At 64.3% G+C, this 24,117-nt stretch overlaps 1 protein-coding gene across 4 annotated transcripts; it reads left to right on the top strand.

Annotated features, from left to right (window-relative positions):
- Positions 1 to 1,045: 1,045 nt before the first annotated feature.
- On the top strand, positions 1,046 to 21,723 carry LOC140912241 (uncharacterized). 4 transcript variants are annotated; one of them, XM_078853049.1, is made up of 11 exons: positions 1,046 to 1,091; positions 8,770 to 8,874; positions 9,289 to 9,326; positions 16,040 to 16,066; positions 17,190 to 17,223; positions 17,810 to 17,850; positions 18,741 to 18,773; positions 19,017 to 19,061; positions 19,678 to 19,705; positions 19,856 to 19,923; positions 21,114 to 21,252. In XM_078853049.1, exons 3-11 carry the CDS (start codon positions 9,320 to 9,322, stop codon positions 21,161 to 21,163), a joined length of 333 nt encoding a protein of 110 aa, XP_078709175.1. In that variant the 5' UTR covers positions 1,046 to 1,091; positions 8,770 to 8,874; positions 9,289 to 9,319; the 3' UTR covers positions 21,164 to 21,252. The 4 variants fall into 4 exon arrangements, with proteins under 4 accessions (XP_078709175.1, XP_078709173.1, XP_078709176.1 ...); XM_078853047.1 differs by lacking the exon at positions 19,678 to 19,705 and having other exon boundaries at positions 21,114 to 21,723; XM_078853050.1 differs by lacking the exon at positions 19,017 to 19,061.
- The last annotated feature ends 2,394 nt before the right edge of the window (positions 21,724 to 24,117 follow it).

Genomic DNA, 24,117 nt, shown 5'->3' with positions numbered 1-24,117 from the left:
ACCTCGGAGCATTCAGCCTCCTCTGCCCCTCCCTGCGCTTCCCACAGCGAGTCCACCCAGGCGGGGCTCCTGGGGAAGCCAGAGGGTCCTGCCCCCCAACTCCACAGTCAGACGTGACTTTCAGCCAGCCGGGAAAACAGAAGGTTTATTAGACGACAGGAACATGGTCTAACACAGAGCTTGTAGGTGCAGAGAACAGGACCCTCAGCTGGGTCCATTTTGGAGCCGGGTCCGGGCCTCCCTTGCTTTCCCCAGCCAGCTCCAAACTGAAACTCTCCAGCCCCTTCTCTGGCCTGTGTCTCTCTCCCGGGCCAGGAGGCCACCTGATCTCTTTGCTCCCCAACACCTTCCGTTGGCACCTTTGCAGAGGAGGGGCCCAGGCCATCAGTGGCCAGGAGACCGGGTGTTGGCCGACATCATCGCACTGGCCCTCTAGGGCTCTACAACAATCACACCCCCGATCCCACCGCCTGGGTCCTTAAAAAAGGCCTAGGGGAAACTGAGGCGCCCACCCAGTATTCAGAGAGAACAGTGAGAACAGTCCCACTTGGTCACATCGGCACCCCAGAGGGCAATGGGGGCGGGGGGACAGTGCTGATATCCCCAGGGCACTGCGCCAGGAGGGTTTGTCAGGGGCACGGGCCGGGAGGTGCATGACGCACTGGGAGGGCAGCACCCAGACCATAGGGCGTATGCGGGGCTGGGGGGAGGCGTGCAGACCCCAAATCGGGGCCTCGTTGGACCAGGCATGGCACACAATGAAACACAGCCCCACAGCCAGAGGGGCTGCCCTGCCCCATAGCAGCTGGGGGGCTGTGGTGATGGGGGAGGTCGCAGGTGGCCCTAGGCCGGGCGGGCTGTGCTGTGGCAGGGAGGAGGTAGGATAGGGCAAGGGAAGGCAATGCAACCCCGCTGGGTGCTGGCCGGGGGGGGGGGGGCCCTGTGTCCCCGCCCCCGAGCTGGGGGCCCTGTCGGAAGCGGCAGGCAGCTGTGGGGCAGGGGGAGGCGACGCTCTGACAGGAAGCCCCGGAACAGGCGAAGTGCAGTCACACCCGCCCGCCGCAGACCCACAGACGGATCCCTGAGCGCTGGTGAGCGACGCGCCCGGCCAGAGTGGGGGGGCTGGGGGTGCCCTGTCCCTGCTGTCCTGCCCCACAGCACCGGGGGGAGCTGCCCTGTCCCTGCCGTCCTGCCTCACAGCACGGGGGGGAGCTGCGCTGTCCCTGCCGTCCTGCCCCACAGCACCGGGGGGCGGGCTGCCCTGTCCCTGCCGTCCTGCCCCACAGCACGGGGGGGGGAGCTGCCCTGTCCCTGCCGTCCTGCCCCACAGCAAGGGGGGGAGCTGCCCTGTCCCTGCTGTCCTGCCCCACAGCACGGGGGGGGGGGCTGCCCTATCCCTGCCATCCTGCCCCACGGCGCGAGGGGGGAGCTGCCCTGTTCCTGCCGTTCTGCCCTACAGCACGGGGTGAGCTGCCCTGTCCCTGCCGTCCTGCCCTACAGCACGGGGTGAGCTGCCCTGTCCCTGCCGTCCTGCCCCACAGCACCGGGGGGCGGGCTGCCCTGTCCCTGCCGTCCTGCCCCACAGCAAGGGGGAGGCTGCCCTGTCCCTGCTGTCCTGCCCCACAGCACGGGGGGGGGCTGCCCTGTCCCTGCCATCCTGCCCCACGGCGCGAGGGGGGAGCTGCCCTGTCCCTGCCGTCCTGCCCCACAGCACGGGGGGGGGGGCTGCCCTGTCCCTGCCATCCTGCCCCACGGCACGAGGGGGAGCTGCCCTGTTCCTGCCGTTCTGCCCTACAGCACTGGGGGGGGCGGAGGGGGGCTGCCCTGTCCCTGCCGTCCTGCCCTACAGCACGGGGGGGGGCCCTGCCCTGTCCCTGCCGTCCTGCCCCACAGCACCGGGGTGGGGGGCTGTCCTGTCCCTCGCGTTCTGCCCCACGGCACGAGGGGGGAGCTGCCCTGTCCCTGCCATCCTGCCCCACAGCACCGGGGGGGGGGCTGCCCTGTCCCTGCCGTCCTGCCCCACAGCAAGGGGGGGAGCTGCCCTGTCCCTGCCGTCCTGCCCCACAGCACGGGGGGGGAGCTGCGCTGTCCCTGCCGTCCTGCCTCACAGCACGGGGAGGGGGGGGGCCTGCCCTGTCCCTGCCGTCCTGCCCCACAGCACCGGGGGGGGCTGCCCTGTCCCTGCCGTCCTGCCCCACAGCAAGGGGGGGAGCTGCCCTGTCCCTGCCGTCCTGCCCCACAGCACGGGGGGGGGGAGCTGCCCTGTCCCTGCCGTCCTGCTCCACAACACGGGGGGGGGGGGGGGGCTGCCCTGTCCCTGCCGTCCTGCCCCACAGCAAGGGGGGGGAGCTGCCCTGTCCCTGCCGTCCTGCCCCACAGCACCGGGGGGCGGGCTGCCCTGTCCCTGCCGTCCTGCCCCACAGCACCGGGAGGGGGGGGCTGCGCTGTCCCTGCCGTCCTGCCCCACAGCAAGGGGGAGGCTGCCCTGTCCCTGCTGTCCTGCCCCACAGCACGGGGGAGGGCTGCCCTGTCCCTGCCATCCTGCCCCACGGCGCGAGGGGGGAGCTGCCCTGTCCCTGCCGTCCTGCCCCACAGCAAGGGGGGGAGCTGCCCTGTCCCTGCTGTCCTGCCCCACGGCACGAGGGGGAGCTGCCCTGTTCCTGCCGTTCTGCCCTACAGCACTGGGGGGGGGCGGGGGGGGCTGCCCTGTCCCTGCCGTCCTGCCCTACAGCACGGGGGGGGGCCCTGCCCTGTCCCTGCTGTCCTGCCCCACAGCACCGGGGTGGGGGGGCTGTCCTGTCCCTCGCGTTCTGCCCCACGGCACGAGGGGGGAGCTGCCCTGTCCCTGCCATCCTGCCCCACAGCACCGGGGGGGGAGCTGCGCTGTCCCTGCCGTCCTGCCTCACAGCACGGGGGGGGGGGCCTGCCCTGTCCCTGCCGTCCTGCCCCACAGCACCGGGGGGGGCTGCCCTGTCCCTGCCGTCCTGCCCCACAGCAAGGGGGGGAGCTGCCCTGTCCCTGCCGTCCTGCCCCACAGCACGGGGGGGGGAGCTGCCCTGTCCCTGCCGTCCTGCTCCACAACACGGGGGGGGGGCTGCCCTGTCCCTGCCGTCCTGCCCCACAGCAAGGGGGGGAGCTGCCCTGTCCCTGCCGTCCTGCCCCACAGCAAGGGGGGGAGCTGCCCTGTCCCTGCCGTCCTGCCCCACGGCGCGAGGGGTGGGGCTGGGGGGCTGTGTCCCGGAGCTCAGGTGACACCATGCAGGAAGGGTGTGGGCAGGGGCAGCTCAGTGCTGGAGCGGGGCAGGGAGCCAGGCCCCACACGGGTGGGGTTGGGGCCTACGGGGCACAGACCAGGACAGGCCCCATTGACTCCGATGGAGCTATGGCCAAATGATGCCAGCCTGGGGTCTGGCCCCATTGATGCTAATAGAGTGGGGCCAATGGCCCCTCTCGCTTCCTGTCCTTGTCCCCCCCCACCGCCTCACCACATCCTGGAAACATCTGGGGGAGGGGAGGACTGGAATCGAGGGGCTCAGGGCCAGGCCGTGGTGCTGCCCTTCACCCCTGTAACAGGGGGCAGCCCCTCCATGTGTCACTAGTGCTTACCGCCCGGCCCCTTTCCCCTCGCCCAGCCCCAGCCCTATTTCCTTGTGGGCACTCGGCACCCGTGGGGTTAATGATACCCAGCCTGTGGGCTGGCTGCTGTGCCCACGGGGGCTGCCGGGGAGCTGCCTGCCCTGGGGCACCCCGTGGGGTAGCAACACCTGCCCCCTGGACCTGCTCCCCATGAAGCCGGGCAGGACTCCGGGGCCGTCTCCTCTCGGGGAGCAGCCTGTCTGCAGGACACACAGCTCACCCGGCTTCACCTTCCTGGGTCTGACCCCGGAGCCTCCAGCCTCCTCCGCCCCTCCGGGCACTTCCCCAAGCCAGTCCGCCCAGGCGGGGTCCTGGGGTACCCAGAGGGTCCTGCCCCCCAACTCCGCAGTCAGACATGACTCTCCGCCAGCCGGGGAAACAGGAGGCTTATTAGACGACAGGAACACAGCGTAGGGCAGAGCTTGTTAGCACAGAAATCAGTGACTTTCAGCCACATCCATCTTGGGGGGAGGGGAGCCCAGAGCCAGGGCTCTGGTCCCCCCCTGAGCCCCAAGCCAGCGGAGACCGACTCCTTCCAGCTGCCTGGCCCCTGCCCTGCCCCTTGCTCCTCCTCCGGCCTTTGTCTGGCTTCCTGGTCACATCCCGCTCCTGGTTACGAAGGGGCGGCCATAGCATCCCTGCAGGCAACTGGAGCAATCCCCGCAAAAGTCACACCCCCTTATTCCCACCACCCAGACATTGGTGCAATACGAGAGGCAAACTGAGGCACACACAGCCTTCATGCAAAGCAGTAAAACTCACATAGGCTCACATACAACATAACAAGAGAAAATCCCCACTTCCTCACATCTCTCCCCCTTTTGAGACCGAACGGAGAAGGGTCACTTTAACCAGTGACCTGGGGAAGTTCAGGCCCCCCCTCTCCGGGACAACGCATTGGCTATAACATTTGCACTCCCCTTAACGGGGACCATCTCCAGCTCATACTCCTGGAAGGACAGACTCCACCTCAGGACCTTGGCATTGGCCCCTCTCATCTGGTGCAGCCATGGCAGGGCGAGTGGTCAGTGTCCACAGTAAAGCACCGCCCAAATAGGTACGGCTGCAGCCTTTTAAGAGCCCACCCCAGGGTCAGGCACTCCTTCTCCACAGCCGCATAGCCCTGCTCCCGGGGCAGCAGCTTCCTGCTCAGGGACATGAGGGGGTTTCTCGCCCTTTGCATTGGCCTGCCTCGGCACCGTGCCCAGCCCTGTGTGTGTGGCATCGGAGAACGCCATATAGGGCTTGTCAAAGTCTGGGTTTCCCAGCACCGGGCCCTTGACCAGATCCTCCTGCAGCATGCAGAGACCCCTCTGGCACTGCCCGGTCCAGACCACCTTGTCTGGCTTCCACTTCTTGCGCAGCTCAGTGATGGGGGCCGACACAGAGCTAAAGTGGGGCACGACCCTCTGGCAGTGACACGCCATCCCAATAAAGGCCTGGCCTGTTTCTCAGTCTGGGACGGAGGCCAGTCTCTGATCGCCCCCACCTTGGCCGGTTCTGGCTTTAGGCAGCCGCTCCCCACCTTGCGGCCCAGGTACGACCCCTCTGCCATCCCCACCTTGCACGTCCCAGCTTTTACAGTCAGCCCTGCATCCTGGAGGCGACCCGGCCCCCTCTTCACCTGGGACACGTAGTCCTCCCAGGTCTGGCTTACGTCACAAATATCATCAATGTTGGCTAGGGTACAATTCTCCATCCCCCTCAGTAGCTGATCCCCCTGGCGCTGGCAGGTGACCGGAGCCTCCTTGAGGCTGAAAGGTAGGACCAGGGACTTGTACAGCCCCAAAGGGGTGACAAAAGCAGGTTTCAACCTGGCATCTGGATCCAAAGGCACCTGCCAGTAGCCTTGGGTGAGATCCCTGGTCATGGGGTACCGAGTCCCCCCCACCCCGCCCCCAGCTTGTCTAGGATCTCGTCAGGCCTAGGCACGGGGAGGCACCAGACACAGTGATGGCATTGAGCTTCTGAGAGGCCACACAGACTGGGATCGACCCGTCTTTCCTGGGGACCAGCCCCACGGGAGAGGCCCCCGGGGCTGGTGGGTGGCTGGACCGCCCCTAAAGCCAGCATGTCTCTCACCTCTCCCTCCAGGGCCCGGGCTGTGTTCCCCCTTATTCTGAATGGGGAACACATGATGGGAGGGCCGGCTCTCCTCTCCACCCAGTGGACGGCTCGGTTAGTGAGCCCAGGCCGGCTGGAGAACAGCTGTGGATGCGAATGCAGCGTCTCTCTGACCCCTGCCTGCTGGGCAGGGGTGAGCTGGTCAGAGAGGGGAACTGATTCCAGCAAGGGGCCGGCTCCTGTCTCAGGGAAGAGACCCACCAGTACGGCTCCATCACGTTGACTGGTCCCCGCGGTGGCTGTGAGCCCGGCTGGGCAGTTCCACCACATCGTTCTCCTCATTCAGCTGCTGGATGACCTTGAAGGGCCCGTCCCAGGCAGGTTGCGGCTTATGCTTCCTCACCGGGACGAGACCCCTCACCTGGTCCCCGGTGCCGTAGGCCGAGCGGTCGTACCGGATCTTCTGCCTCCCTTGGGCCCTGGCTAGGTTCTCCCTGGCCGGACCCAGGAGCTCAGCGAGCTGTTCCCAGAAAGTCAGTCCATGCTCCAGCACTGATTCTCCATCGGGGGAGGCCTTCCCCTCCCATCCGTCCCCCACCAAGCCCAGGGCCACCTTCTGAAAAGACTCCTCTGTGACAGGCAGGTGTCCCAAGGCTCTGGACAAGGCAGCCCTGGTTGGCAGCTGTCCTGCCCTGGCTGTGGTTCCCCACACTGAGCTGGGTCTCCGATCCCCCTGGGCTCAGCTTCGCCCCTGCTGTCCCAGTGGGGATAGGCAGCGAGCTTGCTGCTTTGCTCACAGCATCAGAGCCAGCCTGAGCCCCCTCCCCCATGTGCAGGGGGATGGGGAGCATCTCTCCATCCCACTCGACCCCAGGGGTCCGGTTACAGGCAGGCAGGTATCCCGAGCTTAGCCGCTCCTCCCTGCTGCCAGCCAGGTCATCTGCATTTTCACTGACCATTTCCCTCTCCGCCGATTGGTTCCCTGGATTCAAATTCAAACCCTTGGCAGTTACAGGAGCAGGGCCTGGATCCTGTCCCAAAGAGACACAGTCCCCCCACAACAGGGTCACGCAGCTGGTGTCCTGGAGAACCCCAATGGCCAGCCAGCCCCACCCCTCCTGGGTCTGCACAGGGACCTGGGCCATAGACAGGGCGAGGGGCTTCGTCCCTGGGACCCTCACCCAGCTCACCCAGCCCCTCAGCATCTGAGGCTGCACCACCCGGGGCCTGACAAGAGTTCTCTCTGTCCCAGGGTCTCGCCGTCCCAGGGTCTCGCCACCCCAGGAATGTCTCCCCATTGACCATCACCTTCCGCTCTCACTGGGGGTCCGAGGGGCCTGGCCCCAGGAAACTCCACACAGACATATAGGTTGGGACCAGGAGTGGGAGCCTGTCCACCTCCCCACCCATCGGGCTGACGGAGTCTACGGCCTTGGGACCCAAGAAGGGGACTAGACACGGAGCCTTTCTGTAGGGCCAGCCTGGTTCCAATTGCCACCCTTCCCACAGGCCGCGCTATATCTCCTCCCTCCTTAACCTGGGGCAGTGATTTAGTGTTGAGGTTCCCTGCAGAATTGGCACCCTGGGGTCCATGCCCATGCACCCCTGGGCGGGTCCTTCTGCCTCTCAGCTCAGCCATCGCCAGTTCCTGCTGTCGCTGTCTCTCCCGCTGTTCTGCCTCATGCCTTCCCCGTCTCTCATGGTCCTCTGACTCCTTCGATCCCAGCTCCAATTCCATCTGTCTCAGATCCACCGACGACTCCCAGCTGGTCGGGGACACAGGTCTCCCGGACGCTCAGCTGCTCTCGCGTCCCCACCTGGGTCAGGAACCGGCTCCTTAGAACGATCCTCCTCTTCCAACTGAGCAATCAGCTGTGCCTTAGGGAGCTTTCCAATGTCCGGCCCTCTCTCTGCACAGCTCTACAATGTCCTTCTTAAGGGGATGGTTATAGGCCATCTCCACGCCGTTCCCAAGTGGTCACTCAGCTCCCCACGGTCCCTGGGAGGAACCCCCTTCAGGGCAACAGCCCTTCTCAGGGGTCCACTTTCTTTTGGGGTTAAGCCGTAGGCTCCTCCGCCTCCTGGATCCGCACCTCTAGGAGCCTCCAGCACTCCCGTCTCTCGCTAATCCCCCTTCGTTTTACTGCTCCCCTGTCACTTAGTGCAGGATGCTCTGTCCACGAGGTGCTGTACATCCCACCGCTGCTGCCACCACCTGTCACGGCGTCCCTGGGCGATGCTCTGGAACTGCTCCCTACGGAGCCGGGCAGGACTCTGGGGGAGTCTCCTCTCTGGGAGCAGCCTGTCTGCAGGACACACAGCTCACCCGGCTTCCGCCTTCCTGGGTCTGACCTCGGAGCATTCAGCCTCCTCTGCCCCTCCTTGCGCTTCCCACAGCGAGTCTGCCCAGGCGGGGTCCTGGGGAAGCCAGAGGGTCCTGCCCCCCAACTCCGCAGTCAGACCTGACTCTCAGCCCGCCGGGAAAACAGAGGTTTATTAGACGACAGGAACACAGCGTAGGGCAGAGCTTGTTAGCACAGAAATCAGTGACTTTCAGCCCAGTCCATCTCTGGCCCTCCCTGTGAACCCCAAGCCAGCCGAGACTGACTCCTTCCAGCTGCCTGGCCCATTGCTCCTCCTCAGTCCTGGGCCAAGAGTCCCCTGGTCGCATCCCTCTCCTGGGTCTCAGGTGACAAAGGGGCGGCCATAGCATCCCTGCAGGCACCTGGAGCAACCCCGGCAAAAGTCACACATCTCACCAGCTAGACATTGGTGCAATACACAGGGAAACTGAGGCACACACAGCCTTCATGCAAAACAGTAAGACTCACATAGGCTCACATACAACAGAACAAGAGAAAATCCCCACTTCATCACTGGGGGCTGGGCGCTGGTGCCTACTGCAGGCCAGGAACTGGGGGCTGTGCCAGCTGTGGGGGGGCTGTGTCTGGCCCATCCCTCTGTCCAGGCAGGGCACTGCAGGCTAGCCCAGGTGCAGCAGCCACGGGGCGGGGAGGGGGGGTGTCTCTGCTGTTCTAACCCGTCTCTCTCCCATTTCTCTCCCCACAGAGCTGCCCATGGCCTGGGCCGAGGGCACAGTGAGCGGCTGGGTGGGGGGCTGGGCGCTCATCCCCCTGGGGGGCTGCTTGCTGCTCTGCGGGCTCTGCCGGAGAAGTGAGTGATGGGGGATGAGGGAGGGGGGACGGGGCTGGGGGCTAGGGGCGGGGGGACGGGCCTGGGTGGCTGGGGGCTAGGGGCTAGGGACGGGGGTGGGGGCTAGGGGCAGGGGGGGCAGGGACTGGGGGGTACAAGGGATGGGGGAGGGGAGACGGGGCTGGGGCTAGGGGCGGGGGAGGGGAGACGGGGAGCAGGCGGGTACAAGGGGCAGGGAAGGGTGGCGAGGGAGGGAGGTTGGGCTGTTTGTTAATGAGGTGACATCACTGACTCATCCCCCCCCCCCCCGCAGAGCTGCTGGTTTCCCCCAGGTAAGTGCTACGCCCCCCCCACCCCCTCCCCGTCTCCCACCCCCACCCCCGCGGTGCTGCCCCCGGCCCCCCACGCTGCCCCTCTGCCCATTGTGTATTGCAGGGACTTGCCTCGGGATCTGGGGCCACGCTACATGTCAGGTGAGTCCCCGGTGCAGGACAGCTGCCCCACCCCTTACCCTGGGGCAGGGCCCCCAGCACAACTCACCCTCCTGTTCCCCCCTGATCCTACTGCTGGCACCAGCATCGCCGCAAGCCCACGGCCTCCTGTGGGCCCCAGGAGCATGGACAGTGAGCACCCCCAGGGCAGGGGGGTGAGATGGGGGGCTGGCTGGATGGAGAATCGTAGAGACGCGGGGCTGGAGAGGACCTTGAGAGGCCACCACCGCGTCCAGCCCCGACGCCGAGGCAGGGTCAGGAACCCTACAGCGGCTCCGAGAACCCCCCAGGGACGAGGACCCCCCAGCCCGTCCCGGGTTCGCTCACGTCCGAGCTCACGCACCCTGACTGCACACGACGCCCATCGCTGCTTGTCCTGCCTCAGGGGACAGAACGGACCCCGTCCTGGTTCCAGCCCCCCCAACCTACCTGCACGGCCCCCCAGTCGTCTTGTCTCTGCACTGAGCACCCAGGTTTAACCGCCCCTCACAGGCTGTCACGGAGTGTGGGGGAGTCCAGGCCCTGCACCCCTCTTCCTGGGATCCACTGAGACTCTCAGCCAGCCAGTAAAACAGAAGGTTTATTGGACAACAGGAACACAGCCCCCAACAGAGCTTGTGGGTACAACCAGGACCCCTCAATCACGTCCTTCTGGGGGAGCAGGGAGCTTAGACCCCAGCCCTGGGGTTCCCTGTGTTCCTCTCCCCAGCCCCAAACTGAAACTAAACCCACCCAGCAGGTTCCCTGCTGCAGCCCCTGTTCACATTCCTGGGCGGAGGTGTCACCTCCCCCTCCCCCTCCTGGCTCAGGTGACAGGTTCTCAGGTCTCCCATCCCCAGGGCACATTCCCAGGTCAACACTCCCCCCTCCCTGCTGAGTCACATCGTCACATCTCTCCCCCCTTTGAGACTGAACTGAGCGGGGTCACGCTGACCAGTGACCTGGGGAAGTTCGGGGCCCCCTCTCCGGGACAGCGCATCCGCTATCAGGTTGGCACTTCCCTTCACGTGGACCACGTCCATGTCGTAATCCTGCAGGAGCAGGCTCCATCTCAGGAGTTTGGCGTTGGCTCCTTTCATCTGGTGCAGCCAGGTCAGGGGAGAGTGGTCGGTGTAGACGGTGAAGTGCTGCCCGAAGAGATAGGGTTCTAGTTTCTTGAGGGCCCACACCATGGCCAGGCACTCCTTCTCGATGGCCGCGTAGTGTTGCTCCCGGGGTAGCAACTTCTTGCTCAGGTACACGATGGGGTGTCTCTCCCCCTTTTCATCCTCCTGCATTAACACCGCCCCCAGTCCCGTGTCTGAGGCGTCGGTGAACACCACAAAGGGCTTGTCAAAGTCTGGGTTTGCCAGAACTGGGCCACTGACCAGAGCCTTCTTCAGCGCCCGGAAAGCCACCTGGCACTGCTCGGTCCAGACCACCTTGTCTGGCTTCCCCTTCTTGCATAGCTCCGTGATGGGGGTGGCGATGGCGCTAAAGTGGGGCACAAATCTTCGGTTGTATCCTGCCATCCCAATAAAGGCTTGGACCTGCTTTTTGGTGTGGGGAGCGGGCCAGTCTCTGATCACCTCCACCTTGGCTGGTTCCGGCTTTAGGCGGCCGCTCCCCACCCGATGGCCCAGGTAAGATACTTCCGCCATCCCCACCTTGCACTTCTCCGCTTTTACAGTCAGCCCAGCCCCCTGGAGTCGGTCCAGCACTTGTCTAACCTGGGACACGTGGTCCTCCCAGGTCTGGCTAAAGACACAGATGTCATCAATATACGCCACGGCAAAACTCTCCATCCCCCTCAGGAGCTGGTCCACTAGGCGCTGGAAGGTGGCCGGCGCTCCCTTGAGGCCGAAAGGCAGGGTCAGGAACTCATAGAGCCCCAGAGGGGTGATAAAGGCCGATTTCAGTCGGGCATCTGCATCCAGCGGCACTTGCCAGTAGCCCTTTGTAAGGTCCATGGTGGTAAGGTACCGAGCTCCTCCCAGCTTGTCTAGGAGCTCGTCCGGCCTGGGCATGGGGTAGGCATCAGATACAGTGATGGCATTGAGCTTCCGATAGTCCACACAGAACCGGACCGACCCGTCCTTTTTGGGGACCAGCACCACCGGCGAGGCCCAAGGGCTGGCAGAGGGCTGGATCACCCCCAAAGCCAGCATGTCCCGGACCTCTCTTTCCAGGTCCTGAGCAGTTTTCCCTGTGACTCAGAAGGGGGAGCATCTTATCGGCAGGTGCGACCCTGTCTGCACCCGGTGGACAGTCAGATTAGTGCGTCCAGGCTGGTTGGAAAACAGCTGTCGGTACGGATGCAGCACCTCCCTGACCTCAGCTTGCTGGGCAGGGGTTAGCTGATCCGAGAGGGGAATTGTTTCCAGGGGGAAACCAGCTCTGGTCCCAGGGAATAGATCTACAAAAGGGTCATCTCCCTGCTCTTCCCACTGTCCACACACGGCCAACACCACATTCCCCCTGGCATAATATGGCTTCATCATATTCACATGGTACACCCGGCGGTGGTGTGCCCGGTTCGACAGCTCCACCACATAGTTTACCTCATTGAGCTGCTTGACGACCTTGAAAGGGCCCTCCCAGGCGGCCTGTAGTTTGTTCTTTCTCACTGGGATGAGAACCATCACCGGATCCCCGGTGGCGTAGGCACGGGCCCGTGCCGTGCGGTCATACCAGACCTTCTGCTTCCTCTGGGCTCTGGCCAGATTCTCCCTGGCCAGGCCCATGAGTTCAGCCAGTCTCTCTCGGAAGATCAGGACATACTCCACCACTGACTCTCCATCGGGAGTGGCCTTCCCCTCCCACTCGTCTCTCATCAGGTCCAGGGGGCCCCTCACCCTCCTGCCATATAACAGTTCGAAAGGCGAAAATCCGGTAGACTCCTGGGGCACCTCCCTGTACGCGAACAGCAGGTGAGGTAAGTACTTGTCCCAGTCCTGCGGGTGCTGGTTCATAAAGGTTTTCAGCATCATCTTTAGCGTCCCGTTAAACCTCTCCACCAGCCCGTTGGACTGGGGGTGATACGCTGAGGCCCAGTCATGCCGGACCCCACATTTCTCCCACAAGCACCGGAGCAGGGCCGACATGAAGTTGGAGCCTTGGTCTGTCAAGACTTCCTTGGGGAACCCCACTCGGCTGAAAATGGTCAGGAGCGCATCGGCCACGGTGTCTGCTTCAATGGAAGCTAAGGGCACTGCCTCGGGGAAGCGGGTGGCAAAATCTACCACCACCAGAATGTATTTCTTCCCCGACCGGGTCGTCCTGCTGAGAGGCCCCACGATGTCCATGGCCACCTTCTGGAAAGGCTCCTCTATGATGGGCAAAGGTCTCAAAGCCGCTTTCCCCTTGTCCCGGGCCTTCCCCACCCTCTGACAAGGGTCACAGGATCGGCAATACTGCCGGACCGTGGTAAAGACCCCGGGCCAGTAAAAGTTCTGTAGCAACCTCTGCCGGGTGCGCCGGATTCCCTGGTGCCCTGCGAGGGGGATGTCATGGGCCAGGTACAGGAGCCTGCGGCGATACTTCTGGGGGACCCCCAGCTGCCTCCTGATCCCACAGGACTCTACTTCCCTTGTGGGAGCCCATTCTCGGTACAGGAACCCCTTCTCCCACAGGAACCTCTCCTGGCAGCCTCTCCTCATGGTCCGTACCACACTGAGGTCGGCCAGGTCCCTGAGCTTCCGCAAGGAGGGATCTTTCCTCAACTCGGCCTGGAACTCAGCGGCTGGGGAAGGGATGGGGCCCGGTTCCCCCTCAGTGGCCAGGTCTGAGGCCTCCGCCTCTCTGAGCCGTGCCCCTCGGCGCTCCCTCCCCACCAGGGTAGGGTCCTGCGCCTCCGGTGTGGTACCCTCCCCGAGGTCAGGGCGCAGTGCCCCTCGCCGGCTCTGGCTACGCGTCACAACCAGGGCGGCCTGGGGCTTGCTTGGCCAGTCCTCTAGGTCTCCCCCCATCAAAACTTCAGTGGGCAAATGGTGGTGTACCCCCACATCCTTGGGGCCCTCCTTGGCCCCCCATTTCAGGTGTACCCTTGCCACGGGCACCTTAAAAGGGGTCCCGCCCACCCCTGTCAGGGTCAGATAGGTGTTGGGCACCACCCTATCTGGGGCCACCACCTCGGGCCGGGCCAGCGTCACCTCCGCGCCCGTATCCCAGTATCCATTGACCTTCCTCCCATCCACCTCCAGGGGAACAAGGCACTCTCTCCGGAGGGACAGCCCCGCGCCCACCCTGTAAACCGAGCACCCTGAGTCCAGAGCCTCCAGCCCTCTGGTGGAGCTGGCCTGGGGTACTCTTCCCTCCGGGGCAGGTGGTAAACTGGTAGGCCCCCTTTCCTGGGTCGTCTGCCCCTCGTCCAGCTGGGTCCCTACCCAGTTAACCCTGGGTAGGTTGGGTCTGCTCAGTTTGTCCCTGAGCCCGGGGCACTGGGACCGTACGTGGCCTCTCTGGCCACAGTGATAGCAGCTCAGGTCACGTTGGTCCCCTCGAGCAGGTCGGAGGGGCCCGACGCCAGGCGTTCCCCTTGGGAGGGGGTTCTCCCTATTTCCCCGCTGGGAGGCCCCCTGGTGACTCTCTCTCTGCATCGGGGGGGCCTGTTCTTTTGGGACTCCTCCCGGCTACCCCCTGACCGACTGTTCACAAACTCGTCGGCCAGCTGCCCTGCGTGCTGGGGGTTCTCGAGCTTTTTGTCCACCAGCCACAGCCTCAGGTCGGAAGGGCACTGATCATACAGTTGCTCCAGTACGATTAGGTCCAGCAGGTCCTCTTTAGCTCGGGCCCCAGCTGTCCACTTACGGGCATACCCCTGCATCCGGTTGGCCAGTTGTAGGTAGGTGACCTCAGGCGTTTTACGCTGACTCCGGAACCTTCTCCGGTACATCTCGGGGGTCAGCCCAAACTCACGGAGCAGGGCCTGCTTGAACAGTTCATAGTCCCCTGCCTCCGCCCCTGTCATTCGGCTGTACACCTCCACGGCTTTGGGGTCCAGTAAGGGGGTGAGGAACTGGAGCCTGTCTGCAGGGTCAACCCTGTGCAGCTCACAGGCATTCTCAAAGGCCGTCAGGAAGCTATCCATGTCCTCCCCCTCCTTCCGCTGGGCCAGGAAGCACTTATCAAAGCTCCTTGCCGTCTTGGGTCCCCCCGCACTCACCGCAGCCGCAGCCGGGGCCCCACTGCTCCTCAGCCTGGCCAGCTCCAGTTCATGCTGTCTTTGTTTTTCCTTCTCCTGACGCTCCCTCTCCTTCTCCTGACGCTCCCTCTCCTTCTCCTCCTGCTCATGTTGACGTTGTTTCTCCTTCTCCTGACGCTCATGTTGATGTTGACGTTGTTTCTCCTTCTCCTCCTGCTCATGTTGACGTTGTTTTTCATGATCCTCCAGCTCCCTCATTTTCATCTCCCTCTCCCATTCCAGCCGCCTCCGCTCCAGGGATGGGGAGCTCCGCCGGGAGGATCCCCTGCTGGGTGCCGGGGTCAGGGTGCCCTCGGTATTCGCCGGGCTTCCCCCAACCCCTCCCCCGGACATAGGTAGGAAGGGTCTCGGGATGTCCTCAGCAGCAGTCTGACCCCTCCCAGCCCGGTCAGGCCCCAGGGCCCACGCTGCGTCCCCCGGGCAGCTTCCCTCAGGGACAGGGATCGGGTCATCCAAGCGATCCCTCTCCTCCAGCTGGGCAATCAGCTGTTCCTTGGTGGACCTCCCGATGCGCAGCCCCCTCTGCCTGCACAGCTCCACCAGGTCGCTCTTCAGGCGTTTAGCGTACATCTCCCTGCTGGCCCCTCGCAGGCCGGGCAGCTTCCCACGGTTTCCAGGAAAAGCCCCTCGTGTGCCAGTCCTTCTTGAGGTCACCGACTCTTTGCCAGGGTCGAGCTGCAGACTCCTCCGCCCCTGGGACCGCTCGCTGCAATCCCCCGGGGGACCCTGTTACTGCAAAAGTCTTTCTCTCTGGTCACACACTCCCAGGGGTTAACCGCCCCCCGAAACCGTCTCTCTCTGAATCTTCAGCACGCCTGGTCCCCGTCGATTCCCCTTCGTTTTACTGCTCCCCAGTCACTTACTGCAGGAAGCGCCGTTCACGGGGTGCAGTAGATCCCACCGCTGCCACCAGTTGTCACGGAGTGTGGGGGAGTCCAGGCCCTGCACCCCTCTTCCTGGGATCCACTGAGACTCTCAGCCAGCCAGTAAAACAGAAGGTTTATTGGACAACAGGAACACAGTCCAAAAACAGAGCTTGTGGGTACAACCAGGACCCCTCAATCACGTCCTTCTGGGGGAGCAGGGAGCTTAGACCCCAGCCCTGGGGTTCCCTGCGTTCCTCCCCCCAGCCCCGAACTGAAACTAAACCCCCCCAGCAGGCCCCCTCCTGCAGCCTCTGTTCACATTCCTGGGCAGAGGTGTCACCTCCCCCTCCCCCTCCTGGCTCAGGTGACAGGCTCTCAGGTCTCCCCTCCCCAGGGCACATTCCCAGGTCAACACTCCCCCCTCCCTGCTGAGTCACATCGTCACACAGGCCTGTTCTCTGCCCCTTCGCCCGGGTCTGGGGCTCTCCTCTGGCCTCTCCCGCTCGTCTCCAGCTCTCCTAAAGCGCAGCCCTGGCCCCTGGCCCAGACGTGTGACCTGGGGCCCGGGGCGCCCCGCGGGTGACGGGGGCCGGGGGGGTGGAGGGCTGCGTGGCTGGTGTCACAGGCACTGTTTCCCCTCTCTCTAGACGAGGACGAGGACGATTTCCAGTTTCGTAAGTACCACGGCGACAGACGGAGACCAAACATCCCGGGCAACCCTGGGACACGCGGCGCACCCCCGTGTGACACGCCTCAGAGACACGCAGCCCCGAGACACGCACCCCGCATGGCACCCCCGCACTATGCACCCCCAGACACGCACCCCGCATCGCACCCCTGCACTATGCACCCCCAGACACGCACCCCGCACCCCCAGACACGCACCCCGCATCGCACCCCTGCACTATGCACCCTGAGACACGCACCCCGCATGGCACCCCCGCACTATGCACCCCCAGACACGCACCCCGCATCGCACCCCTGCACTATGCACCCCCAGACACGCACCCCGCATCGCACCCCTGCACTATGCACCCTGAGACATGCACCCCGCATGGCACCCCCGCACTATGCACCCCCAGACACGCACCCCACATGGCACCCCCGCACTATGCACCCCGAGACACGCACCCCGCACCCCCAGACACACACCCCGCATGGCACCCCCGCACTATGCATCCCGAGACACGCACCCCGCATTGCACCCCTGCACTATGCACCCTGAGACACGCACCCCGCATGGCACCCTTCACTATGCACCCTGAGACACGCACCCCCAGACACACCCCCCGCATCGCACCCCTGCACTATGCACCCCCAGACACGCACCCCGCATGGCACCCCCGCACTATGCACCCCCAGACACACACCCCGCATGGCACCCCTGCACTACGCACCCCCAGACACGCACCCCGCACACCCAGACACGCACCCCGCATGGCACCCCCGCACTATGCACCCCGAGACACGCACCCTGCATCGCACCCTGCACTACGCACCCCCAGACATGCACCCCGCATCGCACCCCCCACAATACACGCCCCTGAGACACACCCGCCCAAGATAACAGGCCTGAAAGGCCCTGCGGAGACCCCCCCGGCTCTACAGCTCCCCACTGCTGCCACCACCCTGCAGCGCGGCAGAATGGGACAGAACTGCCCTGGCGGCCAGGACCCAGACGTGGCAGCCAGCGTCTGGCATAGAGCCTGCCCGGCCTGCTGCTGTGCCCCCATGTGCGGGGTGGGGGTGGGGTGTCTGTGCGGGGGAGTCACCGTCTCTCCCCCTCTCTCCTCACAGCTCCTGCCCCGCGGACAGAGTCGCGGCAGACCCCGTAAGTGTCAAATCCCTGGCCACACCTGGGCTCCCCCTCCGCCCACACTGCTCCCCCATGGGCCTTGCCCCGGCTCCCCTGAGACCTTCCCCAGCCCTGGGAGAGATGCTCTGTCTAGAGGTCACATCCCTAAGCAGGAGCTGGGTAATTGGTGCGGAGTCCCAGTTAGCTGGGAGGGTGCTGGCTGGGGAGAGGGGGTCCCAGCTAGGAAGGGGAGGGGGTCCCAGCTTGAGTGGGAAGAGGAGGATGTCCCAGCTAGGGAGGAGTGGGGGTCCTGGCTGGGGCAGGAAGAGGAGGGAGTCCCAGCTAGGGAGGAGTGGGGGTCCTGGCTGGGGTAGGAAGAGGAGGGGGTCCCAGCTAGGGAGGGGAGGGGGTCCTGGCTGGGGCGGGGAGGGGGTCCCAACTGTGCTGGGGAAGGGAGGGGTTCCCAGCTGTGGAGAGGGGTCCCAGCTTGGGCGGGAAGAGGACGGTGTCCCGGCTAGGGAGGAGTGAGGGTCCTGGCTGGGACAGGAAGAGGAGGGGGTCCCAGCTGGGGTGGGGAGGACGGGAAGCACCTCGCTCTGACCCCACTTCTTCCTCCCCACAGGGTCTTTGAGTCCCTGAAGCAGGCCCGGGAATCTGGCACTGGTGAGTGGGGTCTGGGGGAATGGAGACCCGGCCCATGCTGGGTGGGGCGTTGTCCCGGAGTCCCCGGGCGATGCTCTGGAACTGCTCCCCAGGAAGCCGGGCAGGACTCTGGGGCAGTCTCTTCTCGGGGAGCAGCCTGTCTGCAGGACACACAGCTCCCCCGGCTCCACCTTCCTGGGTCTGACCTTGGAGCATTCAGCCTCCTCCACCCCTCCGTGCGCTTCCCCCAGCGAGTCCGCCCAGGCGGGGTCCTGGGGAAGCCAGGGGGTCCTGCCCCCCAACTCTGCAGTCAGACGTGACTCTCAGCCAGCCAGTAACACAGAAGGTTTATTAGACGACAGGAACATGGTCTAACACAGAGCTTGTAGGTGCAGAGACCGGACCCCTCAGCCGGGTCCATTTTGGGGGGCAGTGAGCCAGACAACCACGTCTGCCCTTCACTCCATGTCCCAGCCAGCCCCAAACTGAAACTCCCCCCAGCCCCTCCTCCTCTGGGCTTTGTCCCTTTCCCTGGCCAGGAGGTCACCGGATTCCTTTGTTCTCCAACCCTTTAGCTCTCACCTCGCAGGGGGGAAGGGCCCAGGCCATCAGTGGCCAGGAAACAGGGTGTCGGCCATTCTCTGTGTCCAGACCCCTGCACACACCTGCCCTCGAGGGCTCTGCAATGATCATACACCCTTACCCCACCCCCTAGATACTTAAGAACTGCCTAGGGGAAACTGAGGCACCCCCACACTATTCAGAGGAAACATTAAGAACAGTCCCACTTCGTCACAGGGGAGCACCAGGCAGTGCCAGCCAGCAGTCTGCGCCCGCCCCCTCCCCGCTGTTCCCCCACTGGGCTGGCAGCAGTCCGGTGTCTGTCTCTAACCCCCTGTGTTTCTCAGCAGACGTGGACAGCCACGGGAGCTACGTGAACATCAGTGAGTGCTGGGGCCGGGGGGTGGGGGGGTGGGGGGCAGGACGCGACGGGCGGGGCCCTCCTGGCTCTGCACCCCAAGTCCCGTCTCCAGCCCAGCGCTGCGGGGGGAGGCTGAGGTTGGCAGGAGTCCCAGCGGGAGGGGTTTAGGGGGGAGGGAATGGGAGAGCGGGGTGGGGCGGGGGCACTTTGATCTGCCCCCCGGGTCATGGGGCCAGGCGACTCAGGTTGCGTCTCTCTCTCTCAGACTCAGAGGAGAACTATGTGAATCTGGAGGGAGCCGAGGGGGGAAGTAAGTGAGACATGAACTGCAGCCGGACCCCCTTTGAAACCCTGCCCCACTGCCCTGCCCCATAGAGACCCTGCCCCGCTGCTCTACCCCATAGAGACCCTGCCACACCCCTTGCCCCCATAGAGACCCTGCTGCACTCCCCTGCCCCCAACAGAGACCCTGCCCCACTGCCCTACCCCATAGAGACCCTATCCCACTGCCCTGCCCCCAAAGAGATCCTGCCCCACTGCTCTGCCCCATAGAGACCCTGCCCCACCCACTGCCCGAAAAGAGACCTTGCCCCCCATGGAGACACCCCACGCTCCCCACCTTAGATCCCTCTAAAGCAGTGTTTTGGGGTCTCCTGGGTTACCAACAGCCCCAAGTGGGAATGTTCCCCACTAAGGACACATCAGCAAAGGCCCCTTGGGCCTGGGGGAAGCCATGGGGGGGTGAGTTTGGCCCACGCTGAGCCATGGGGAGCGCCCCACACCTGAACCCAGATGGCCACAGGCTGGGCCAGTGCCCCACGTTACATTGCCGGGGGGGCAGCTTTGGGATGGCTCGCCCTGGGGCGGGGTGCTGTGTGCGGGTGCTGACGGCCTCTCAGCCCGCTCTTGTGCCTTGTGCTTTGCAGGCTCCGAGGAGAAGGAAAAGGAGTATCTGTGAGTACTGGGGGGCTGCGCGCAGGGGGGGACACAGGGTGAGCTGCCGGGTGGGAGTGTAGGGCCTGACCCCTTCCTGAGCACATTTCCCTGGGGCTGGGCCCCTGCCCCATCCCGCATGGTCACCCCTCTGCTCCTCCCCATCTGCAGGGAGGTGCTTCCATTGGAGGCCGAGAGAACCAGGCCCCACAAGCAGAAAGGCCCCAGTCGCGGCAAGGGTAAGTGCGTGCGTGTGTGTGCATATGCCCTAGTGCGTGTGTGCACGCCTGGCGTGAGTGTGAATGAGTGTGTGTGCAGCCCGTGTGCGTGTGTGCACGCCTGGCGCGAGTGTGAATGAGTGTGCGTGCAGCCCGTGTGCGTGTGTGCACGCCTGGGGCGAGTGTGAATGAGTGTGCGCGCAGCCCGTGTGCGTGTGTGCACGCCTGGCGTGAGTGTGAATGAGTGTGCGTGCAGCCCGTGTGCGTGTGTGCATGCCTGGCGCGAGTGTGAATGAGTGTGCGCGCAGCCTGTGTGCGTGTGTGCATGCCTGGCGTGAGTGTGAATGAGTGTGTGTGCAGCCTGTGTGCGTGTGTGCACGCCTGGCGTGAGTGTGAATGAGTGTGTGTGCAGCCCGTGTGCGTGTGTGCACGCCTGGCGGGAGTGTGAATGAGTGTGCGTGCAGCCCGTGTGCGTGTGTGCACGCCTGGCGCGAGTGTGAATGAGTGTGTGCGCAGCCCGTGTGCGTGTGAGTGCGTGACTCCTGCGTGTGCATTGCCTGGCTTGTGCATTGTCCCCTGGGTGGGAACCTGCCCCCCGAGCGGCTGCTCCATGCGACCGGCTCACGAGGCTGCGGCTGCTCCCAGCTGGGGTCGGGGGGCCAGTCCTTTCACGCCGGCGCTGGCAGCTGGGGGTCCCGCCTTCACGCCCCGCCTGTGAGGAGCCGCTGTGTGACTTGCCCTGGCGAGCGTGGGCCCACGGCTCCCTTTCGCACGCACGAGGGGGACTCTGCACGTTGCCCCCTCCGGAGTCCCGCGGGGAACATTTCCTGCCCTACCCGAGGGCGCCAGTCCTGCCCCCGCGCACGCGTCCCTCACCCACAGTCCCCTTCCTTTCTCCCGGGCAGGTGAAAATGTCTCCTACGCGAACGTGGACGACAAGGAGCCGAAACCCTGTTAGAGCTCTGCCCCCTGAGCCCCACCCCACCCCCCGAGCGTGACCCAGCCGCCCCCAGGCCCCGTGGGACTCTCCCTGACCCCGCAGGCCCCGGACACGCACTTTCTGCTGTGCCCGTGGAAAGAAGCCCCAGGCTGGGCGCACCAGGCAGCCATAGCCCCCCGGGCCGGCGGGGACCCCCAGCCCCATGTCCCGACGCCTGCACCCCTCTCCCTGGGGCTGAGCCCACCGTTCTCTCTCTCTCTCTCCCTCGCAGCCTCGCTGGATGAGCAGACGGCTGACTCCGACTATGTCAACGTGCCGTAGCCGTGTGGGGCTGGGGACCGGCCGCCTGCAGCTCTGCCCCCCGGCAGGTCCCTCCCTGGGGCTGCGGGTGGGGGCTCTTGGGAGGGGGCGCAGCACGACCCATGTTCAGTACCTGGGAGAGCCCCAGCTAAGGAGCTGTGGTCCTCGCCGCCCCACAGCACAGGGGCTGGGCTCCCCAGCGGGGCCAAGCCGGCTGCCCCACAGCACAGGGGCTGGGCTCTTGGGGAAAGGGCTCTCTAATTTGAACACCAGGTCTGGCTTGGCCCGTGCGGCCCGGTCCGGAAGGCGAGCTGCAGAGGGGATTTGCCCAGCCCTGTGCAGGAGGGGGGAAGGCACAGACCTATCGTCTTCCCCACGCCTCCCCCGGGCCTAACTCGCCCGCAGCCTCCCCCATTGTTTACGGGCTTGTGAATATGTGTGTGTGTGTGAACCTTCCTGGTGAACCCGGGGATTCGCTCCAAATCCACCCCCGTGCCGGGGCCCCTGTCTCTGTCTACACCTGGGATCACGGTGTGAGCATAAAACCGTCCCAATAAACCGGGGATTTGCCCCTCAACCTCTGCCTGCCCCCGGTGGTGTCTGTGTTCTCAGCGACGGTGTTACCGTCCCCCAAACTGCTGGCTGCTCTGGACCCCGCTGAATGTCTCCCCATGAGCCTGCTCTCTGCTCCCTTGTATGGCCCTGCCCTGCTCTCCTGCCCCATCAGCCCTCCCCACGACCCCTCCCCGTGACCCCCTGCTCCCTCCCCCCATCATGGGCTTCATCTTGTAACCCTCTGTGGGCCCCCCCGTAACTCCCCACTGCCCCACAGTTCTGCCCCCCCATGGCCCCCTGCCTACCGCCAGCCCCATCCCTGCCCTGTGCCGGCCCCGCCCCTGACTCACCCCCTGCCCACCTCCCGCCCCGTGCTGGCCCCACCCCTGCCCTGCACTGCCCCACTCCCTTCCTTGTGCTGGCCCCTCCTCTGCCCCAACCCCTGGCCCCACACTGCCCTGCCTCCTGCCCCATGCTGGCTCCACCCCCTGCACTGCTGACCGGGCCATTAAAAGTTGGGTCGAGGCGGGACTGACAGGCTCCCTTCCCGGGTCCATGCAGCTCTCGGGAAGTGGTGACACGTCCCTCCGGCTCCTAGGTGCAGGGGCGGCCAGGGAGGCTCCAAGCGATGCCCCCGCCCCGAGTGCCGGCTCTGCAGCTCCCATTGGCTGGGAACCGATACTGCGAATGACAACACACGGCCCCAGGCAGGCTGCCCTAAGGCCTTGTGTGCACTAGAGTCTTGACTGCTTTGTGCTATTAGTATTGACCCAGCTGACGCGCACACGATTATTCGCTGTATCCCTGCTGGCACTCAGCCCCCGGGCCTGGCCCAGTTCTGGGTGTGGGGCCAAAGCGGCACCAGGGCCCCGCCAGCTGGTGCCGTCTCTAGAGCTCCTCAGCTGAGTCCGGGGTGGGTAACAATTGTCATTGTACAAAATTGTCTTAAAATTTCAACCAATTTTCATGTGTTTTTTCCCGCTGATGGTGTGAAATTGCCGACGGGGCTGTAGTGTCTGGTCCTAGCGCCTTTAATCAGGTTTCTGAAGGAGAGTGGGTTTGTAGATTTTACATGGAGATGTTTTCTGCTAAGAAGTTTCACACTTACAAGGCTCAACTCCGCTGCAAAAGGCAAGTGCCAGGGCTTCACCCATAGATTGCCAAGACCAGAAGAGACCCCTGGCGTCTAGTCTGTATAGCGCAGGCCAGAGAATGGCCCAGAACAATTCCAGTTTGAACTAGCAACGAGCATCTCTACGATGAGCTCAGCACCACCCCAGCATAAGGCCCTGCTCTATTTTATGCCAGCAAGAGCAGGTTTTAGTAAGAAAACAGTTTTAGCCCTTGATCGTGCACCTGCTTAAGGCCGCGTGTCACTCTGAGCACCTGACTATCCCCTTTGACGCGTTTGTCACTCTGAAGTCAAGGGGGGAAGTTACAGACCTGCGTAAGTGTGTCGGGGTGGGGGGCCTTTCCCAGGGGGTGGCTAGTCCATTTCACCGGGGTGCAGTACTGCTGAAGGGTGAAACCTCCTTCGGGGTTGATTTCAATTGAGCTTGACGGCTGTGAACTCCCCCTTCGGTTAGTGGCTGCCAGGGCAGGACCAAAGGAGAAGGCAGCCTGCCCGAGAACGGTGCTGAGGATGGTTTTGGGTAGGGGCCACTGGTGGCTGTGAGAAGCCAGAACAGACACAAAACTGAAAGGCTGGGGACTTATCTAACCAGCGCGTCAGTGAAGACGCTGTGTGCGCCAGGCCTTCGCCCATCCGCGTAGGCATCCACCTCCCCGAGAGGCAGTAGCCAGGCGCTTGGAGAATTAGTCCGTCGACCTAGCGCTGCCTACGCTGGGGCTGAGGTTGGTATACCGGCATCTCTCAAGTGTGTAGATTTTCACACCTCTGAGGGCTGTTGCTATGCCGAAGAAAATTCCTCGTGGAGACCAGGCCTGCGAGAGTCAGAGCCAGCCTGAGGGAGCAGCCGGCAGTGCAGTGTCTGCCCCTGAAGAAACAGGCGGAGAGGTTTTGGTTGGGGGTGCAGGCTTAGAAGAGCGGTCTTGGTGCTCTGAGCAAATAAACCCCCCGGTTTCCTGGTATCTGAGTTGTCACGGAGTCCCCGGGCGATGCTCTGGAACTGCTCCCCATGAAGCCAGTCAGGACTCTGGGGCAGTCGCCTTTCTGTGAGCAGCCTGTCTGCAGGACACACAAAAAGCTTATGCTCTAATAAATTGGTTAGTCTCTAAGGTGCCACAAGTCCTCCTTTTCTTACAGCTCACCCGGCTTCCACCTTCCTGGGTCTGACCTCGGAGCATTCAGCATCCTCTGCCCCTCCGTGCGCTTCCCCACTGCGAGTCCGCCCAGGCCGGGTCCTGGGGAAGCCAGAGGGTCCTGCCCCACAACTCCGCAGTCAGACGGGACTCTCAGC

The sequence above is a fragment of the Lepidochelys kempii genome, chromosome 6 (genome assembly GCF_965140285.1).
Source record: "Lepidochelys kempii isolate rLepKem1 chromosome 6, rLepKem1.hap1, whole genome shotgun sequence".
Taxonomy (NCBI): domain Eukaryota; kingdom Metazoa; phylum Chordata; order Testudines; family Cheloniidae; genus Lepidochelys; species Lepidochelys kempii.
This window is presented reverse-complemented; position numbering and strand designations above follow the sequence as displayed.